Here is a 7,273-nt window from a genome sequence, read left to right as displayed (position 1 = left end):
CGTGCCGGCTCCTTCTCTCTCCGCGGATACGCACCTGCCCCCAACCACGTACTCGCGGGCACGCGCCCACTCCACTTCGCCCGGCGCTCACGCTTCCCCCACCTACAGCGGCACACCAGACAGCTGTGCAGCGCAATCGCTCCTCCGCGGCTCTCCCTGGAGCGTTACTCAAACTTCTAATTATGATTCATGCGTGTGATAATAATAATTTAATAATCAAGGAACTGCACAAGAGGCATTAACCTCAATTAAGCTCATTATGTGGCCTGACCTGTCCCCTCCCCACGTGCCCTCCCGACCCAGAGCGGGCCTACAGGCGAGTGCGTCGGGGTGGGTCAGGACCACTTTGCTCAACTCGTGTACTGAAAACCTTCTGTGGATCTCATGGGGTTCCACAGTCTCTCAGCATCCCTACTCTTCACTCCCTGCCCCTCGCTCCTCCCTACACTGGTTGACCCAGCTCTCAAGAGCATCCCAAGGCCTATACTCCCTCCTTCAGCTAGAGAAGGGCCACCTTCACAAGTCCCTGAGCCTCCCAACATCTGCTCAGCCCTCCTGACCTCTGCCTCCTCCAAGTTACACAGATGGGCTCTCCGTGGTGATGCTGGGAGCTGCCTGAGGGCAGGCCCACCTGTCCTGCCATCCTTGCCCCCGTGCTCACCACAGCAACCACCCTGTCAGAGGCGAGCCACTGGAGAGGGGTGAAAGAATAAACTCTTGGGGCAGGGTGATAGAGGAGACACTGGTACCTGAATCTGGTGATTGAAGGGAACGGCCAAAAGGAGCTACAGAGACTGGTTAGTGATACAGGGAACCTGGTCACAGGGAGGAACTGAGGCAGAGTTCCCAGGTGAGATGGGAACTGGGCAAGAAGATGGACATAGAACAGGCAAGTGGATGAGTGTGATGAAGGCCGCACCACTTCTGTCAGCCCGGTTTCTGCTACAGGACTGCTGTGTAACAAACAACCCCAAAGATCTCAGTGGTTCGTGACAGCTGTTCATTTTCTGCTCGTGGATTGTGGTCGGTTACAATTAGGCTGCCTTCAGCTGGATTCACCAGAATTCGGGCTTCAGTTCATCTAAACCTTCATTCCAAGTCCAAGCTCACCCTAACCCTAACCCTAACCCTAACCCTGGAGCATATTTTCATGGAGGGGGACAGAAGGTACAAAGAGCAGGAGACCTCTTACCATCTGAGCTTGGAACTGGCACTTCATTGCTGCTACCCACCGCATGGCACACGGCCAGCAGAGCTCCGCTGCAGTGGGGCCAGAAGTACACATTCTCCATGGGAAGGCCATAGCAGGATGTGGAGATAAGGGGAAGGAAGAACTGTGGATACAATATCCGATATGTCACATTTCTGATTCAGTAGAGTGTTCCAGTTTGCACAGGGGCAGGTAATGAGGGACAAGAGGCATTACCATAAATGTACACAACTCACCCTGGCTCCAGATTCAGCTTCCTGCTGTAGATTCAGCTGCCTGCTGAGACCTGCAGTACTACTGGAGTGATAATTCCACCCCTGGATGGGGACTTCACCCGTCTCCATCTCTACCTCCCTCCTATATAGCCCCTAGAGGCTTATGCAGAGCCAGAGACAGGGATTCAGATGCCTGTGGTTTACAAAAGCAGGAGAAATCCTGGAGGGAGTGCAGGAAAGGCAGAGACAGAAGAATGCAAGAGACTCTCTGTAAGGTCCCACTGGTCTGATCAGAATGGCGCTCTGGACAGCTGCCCCGCCCCTTCCTTCAGGGGTAGGGCTTCCCCAGCTGTCTCTAGAAGCAGTGTCAGCCCAGGAGAGCTTCCCAGAGTTCAGACATGACATTCACAGCAGTTGGGACCAGGGTCCCCTGGCTTATCCGGGATTGGGGCGGGCATCGCCTGCATCCCTTATACCGGGAGACTGTGCCAGATGTGCTGTTAGTGGAGGACAGAGCCAGCATGGCCAAGGCCGTTTCCCTGTCTGTGGGGGCTAGACAGATGGACCAGGAAGTGCGGCCATAGTGGGTGGAGGTGGGGAGACTGGGCTGAATGCTTGCCCTACCTCTCGCATTGGGGCCTCCATTTTTCTTAACTGATGCAGCAGGTTTTTGCCCTTCATGTCCTCCCTCTATGCTGAAGAAGGACACAGAGCTAAATGAAACACACACCCAGTGCCCAAGAGTCCACAGTTTAAGGGCTGAGCCACAGGTGAACAGATGTTGGTCAGTAAGGCATGACGCAATGAAGCCCAGGTTTGGACAGCCCCTATTCCACCTTGAGGAAATCAGGATGGCTTCCAGTTGGTGTTGCCACTAAGGTGAGCAAGGAGGATGCACGTGGAATGTGACCAAGGACACTACCAGCAGAGGAAAAATGGTGGCCTGGTCATCTGGGTACAGATGGCAGTTCTGGGTACAGGATGCTGGAGAGACAGAAGAATCCATCTGGAAAGGTCCCGTATGTCAGGACGCAGGGCCCAGATGTGACCTCTGGACCATGGAGACCTTGGAGAGTTTCTCAAAGAGGATGAGTGTGATTCAGTTTACATTGGAGAATGATGCAGACTGGAATGGAGGCCCGGACTGTGGCAGGGGCAGTGAGAGGTGAGTGAGTCATCAAGGGGAGGCTGACACCAAGTGCCCAAGGCACCCCCAGAGGGGTGGTCCTCAGGAGGAGTCTCCTGACCACATGCTTCCAGACAGCACGGCCTTGACCGCTCCTTAGATACCCCAGATAACTCTGGAACCATCACGGTAAGAATGCCTGAGGTTGGAGCCCTGGGTACTGGCAGGAGCCTGGGGGAATGGGAGGAAAGGTGGCCAGTCCCTGCAGGCTCACACCTCTAAAACAAGCCAGTGGCAGATAAAAAAATAAAATGAAAGCCAGGAATGGCAGGCAGCAGTGCAGGGCAGTCTGGAGGGACAGCCTGTGGAGCAAGGACCCTCTGGGCACCCTGCCTGGACTGCCTTCCCTCTGGCACTCAGGGGCTGATTGTCTGTGACTTTGTTCAGTAAAAATGCTGTGTCAGAGGAACCCAGCATTCACATCGGAGCTCCACCGCTTACTGGCTGGATGACCTCGAGCACATCGTTGAGCCACTCTGGCCTCAGTTCACTCATCCGTAAGGTGGTAATCCTCACCTCTGCCCTACTCTGTGTGAGCAAACCCTTCAGAGCCAGGGTGTCCTTCAAGTACAACCAGCTGTGCCCCAGAGAGGAAGCAAGCTGGCCGCTGTCTTCTGCAGCTCCGATGCGATGCACCCTTGATTCCCTGCAACCTGAGAGCCACTCCCAGTTGTTGATAAATTTTGTTTTAAGTTAGTTAAGAGGTAAAGTTTAAACCTCACTCTTGCATTTCTGAATGACTCCTTGCCACAAGCCGGGCCCTGAGTTAAGAGATACTTTATAACCTGAACTCATCATGCAGCTTTCAAATAGGAGAATGCAAACCCAGGCAATGAACCAGTGAGTCCTGGCTTGGACAAGGTAAATGGACTGGAGGTGTAACATACACTGTTCCAAGATCCTACCCACCACACACGAACAGCCTGCACCCTCTTTCTCTCCTGAAGAACCCCACAGTTTGGAGAACAGAGCGGAAGATGGGGCAGAGATGAGACTGCGTGCTGTTGGCCGCGAGGAGAGACGCTGGGCTGTGCAGGCGGCGCCGCGCACTCGGGTTGCCTCTGTGGGAGGCTACAGGGGAGCGCTGTCCGTGGTGCTGCCAGGGAGTCTGGAGCGCGAGAGCTGTTCTCCGTGCTGAAGGTGTCACTGTGCAGAAGCCGGCGGGGCTGGGGCCGGGTCCCCAGAGCTGCAGTGCTTTTGAGAGGTCAGCGGCTGGTGTTCTCTCTCCTCCGGTGTTCGGAGTGTGGTGTACCCTTTCTTGGTGTACAGGGCTTTACAGGAAGTATGTCTTATAGAAGGTGAATAATGACGCCAATAAGCAGAAAGTTCTCCGCTCATTTTCCAAACTCTGGTGAGCAACGGGGTTCGCCATGGAGCGGGATGTGTGAAGGGACGAGAAGAGGGAACACAGAAGACTTCTTCCCCCATTCTCAGTCTCTACCTCTTGCATTCTTCACAGAGCGGGGCCCCATCAGAGGCAGCACGATGTCAGCCCTGACCCCCTTGAACTCAAGGAATCAGAACACCAGTTTGTAGATGGGGATGGTAGTCCTTGCTCTGCACGTTTCATAGCGCAGTCGTGGGGGACCCTGGGTGGTCTGGGGGGAAGTGCACTTTGCGTAAGACAAGAACTATACAAACTCACAGTGATTTAGTGGCAGAGGTGGTGGGATCCCCCTCTTGCTCTTGTCCTCCCAAACTTCAAACATATAATGTTGGGGGAGAGAATGCTAGAAATATTAGCCCCATCCACTCCTTTTCCCAGGCCCACTTCTAAGATCCTTTACCTCCTTCCCGACTTCTTCCCTTGTCCTATGTCTCTTCCTGCCTTGATGGACGCCACCCCCTAAGCCCGCCAAGGACCCCATCTGGTCCTGACTGATCTGCAGCGGGTTGGGGCTCAGCAATGAACGGGACGTTTCCTGTCTACTGGGCGGCAGAGGCATCCCCATCTCAGGCACTGCTTTTCACCTGTCAGTGCCCACCTGGGGCCCTGCAAGTGAAGCTGGTGGCTTGGAGATAACCCGAGATGGCAGATGGGCAAAGATTGCACAAACGAGGGTCTAATTGACAATCAATTGTGATTAGAAGCAAAAGGACGTCTTTATAGCCCCAGACATTCTAGGTTGAGGTTGGGGGGAGGGGAAAGTTGTTCCCACGGATCTGGCAGAGGAGGATGGTGTGTCCTGCATCTCCAGTGGGGCTGGAATTGCTTCTTAGAGATAAACGAGAAATGGAGAGAGAGGACGCACGATTCCCCTCCCCGAGCCTAGTCCACTTACAGCGCTCCCTTTTCCAAGGGAAAGGGATGGGAAGTGCCCTATTTGGCTCTGGAGAACCCCCTCAGGCCCCATTGCCCCGCCCCTGCTCCTCAGAGCCTGACCGCGGACTTTTCAGTTCATTACCCCGCCTGCTGCGGCTTTCCGTGGAACGCTGAGCGGGGAGGAGAGGGGAGGGAGGATGAGGAGGGAAATCTCCGACCTGCAAACTTTGGAACAGCCTCAGGGCTTCCCGCTCAATAGCACTCAGCTCAGAACCAGCCCACATCCCTCAGCAGGGGGAGCATTCTGGGTGCTGAGCAGGTGTATTTAGGGGAAAATACTTGAAGTTCTATATCACGTTACAATGTATTATTTCTTGTTCTTATTACATGGCTCACATAACATATTGCATTATATTTACTGTTTTAGTGAGAATCATCATACATTACCCTACATCTGCATTCCACAAAGTACCATTTTACATGTGTTTGTCTGGAATGAGTTGTACCAAGCGATCTGGAGGTGCCATGCATTTCTCTTCCTCCCATGCAGGTGGCTAGGGTGTCTCATGGGGCTGAGAACACAATCCCCACACCCTGCCTAGCCCTCACCCACTTGGCAGGGTGTGGGGTGTGTGGCTGCTTTTATGAGACTTGTGGTAGGGACAGACACTTTGCAGCAAGGAGTGTGCAGGGATTGTAATCCTCAATGTCACGCTGAGACTTGACCACCCAGAGCCAGGTCACAGGTCGACACTAGAGACCTGCCCTGTCCTCCCACCTCCAACCCCCCCTCCTCCACTCCGCAGTTGTGCTTCCTGGGGGAACACGCTCCACCCTAGGGACCTGGCAGGCAACTTGTGTGGGTGCTCTAGAGGAAAGCGTTAAAGGGACCCCAGGACTGGCCCTGAGCTGGTGAGGAGAGACTGAGGACGCTGGCATGTGAGCGCATTTGTGGTATGTGCCCTGACTTTGTGTGTCTGGGTGTTCATGAATGAACCTGTGCTTGTGTGCTATGCTGCGTACTTGTGAATGAGTGTGTGTGCGTGTGTGTGTGTGTGTGTGTGTGAATGGGGCCTGCACATCTATATTCAAACTTAGCTGGGGGAGGGGTGGAGAGAGCGAAGACCAAGGTGGGGGCGGGAAGAAGATAATTACCTCCCTGCGATGAGAGATTACCCACCCTCCTTCCCCCAGAGGTGATTTATAATTTAAAGATAAAGAATAATCAAGTCCTGGCAAGGAAGGACACAGTGTTGTGGGTCTGATTAGAATCTCAGGATGGACCAGCAAACGGGGAGGGCGGGAAGGGGCGAGGAGAGGAGGAAGGGGGAGGGGAGGCCTGTGCCTCCCCCAGTCCCAGACTCCCTGAGGCTTAGCGTGTCCGAGCTTGGCCCAAATTACAGCTGATCGGTCCCCCATTATTTCTCCCAACTTTTAATTTCTCCTTCCAAAGGATCATTGCCCGCGGTAATTGCAAAGGACCCGTCCTTGTGTGCGGAGCAGGCTCCGGGGACCGCAATGTGAAGCGGCACGCACACTCGCTGGTGCGCACGTCCGCGCGCGCACTCACACCCTAAAGACGTTGGCACGCGCGTTCGCATCACCGACTCCCACCTGGGCCCACTGCCGTCAGATCCGCTGGCTGGCGTGCCAGCCAGGGAGCAACCGCGATCCAGCCCTCAGACTCTAGATGCTGGGCCTAACCTTCCAGGGTCACAGGGTCCTGTCCTGCAAACAGACAGAAATACCCAGAGTGCTGGCTTATTTCTCCGAATGTGGGAAAGGGCGTTTGCTGTATCATTTCTGGAAGACACAAGCATTCCCCTCTTAGTTGGAGAGTATTGATTTCTATGTAGGCAGCCTGCTATTTGTACAATTTTTCGGTCCTCATTTGGAGGGGGCCAGGGAGCGGGAGGCCGCCCGGCTTTCGTCATTTTCGATTCCACTTCTAATGAACCACCCGCGGTGGCCTGGCCCCGCCTCCGGCGGAGAGTAGGGGCCCGGCCCTAATTTGACGACGCGCAGGGGGCGGGCACGAGAAGTAATGGAGGGGCAGAGACCCTGAGCGAGAAAGACGCCAGAGAAGACCCTGAGCGGGAGCGACCGAGAGAAACGGGACCGAGAATCATGGAACACGAGGGAGGTGGGTGACGACGGGGCAGAGAAATTTGGGCGGGAACTGCTGCTCCCCGCCCTCCGCTGCCGAGGGGTGCCAAAGCCTTGGGAACCGCCAGAGCGTCGGGACCCCAACGCGTCAGAGACCCAGAGAAGAGGCCAGACCGGACGCCGGATCCTGCGCGGGAACGTCCCAGCCAACTATTAAAGCTCGCCTGCCGCGCCCTGGGGCCTCTGCTGCCCCATCCGCCGATTGATCCCGCAATTATTTAAAAGCCAACGCA

At 55.1% G+C, this 7,273-nt stretch overlaps 1 protein-coding gene across 1 annotated transcript in view; it reads left to right on the top strand.

The window, feature by feature from the left end:
- Positions 1-2,483: 2,483 nt before the first annotated feature.
- NKX1-1 (NK1 homeobox 1) overlaps positions 2,484-7,273 on the top strand; it is an 8,604-nt gene continuing 3,814 nt past the window's right edge. The window contains exons 1-2 of the mRNA XM_014589517.1: positions 2,484-2,590; positions 2,686-2,740. Of these exons, the coding sequence (XP_014445003.1) occupies positions 2,484-2,590; positions 2,686-2,740 (162 nt within the window). The remainder of the gene's footprint in view (positions 2,591-2,685; positions 2,741-7,273) is intronic.

This window comes from Tupaia chinensis, unplaced genomic scaffold (assembly GCF_000334495.1).
Source record: "Tupaia chinensis unplaced genomic scaffold, TupChi_1.0 Scaffold000360_1, whole genome shotgun sequence".
NCBI classification, from domain to species: Eukaryota; Metazoa; Chordata; class Mammalia; order Scandentia; family Tupaiidae; genus Tupaia; species Tupaia belangeri.
Note: the sequence above shows the minus strand (reverse complement) of the source record. Positions and strands in the feature narration are given on the sequence as shown.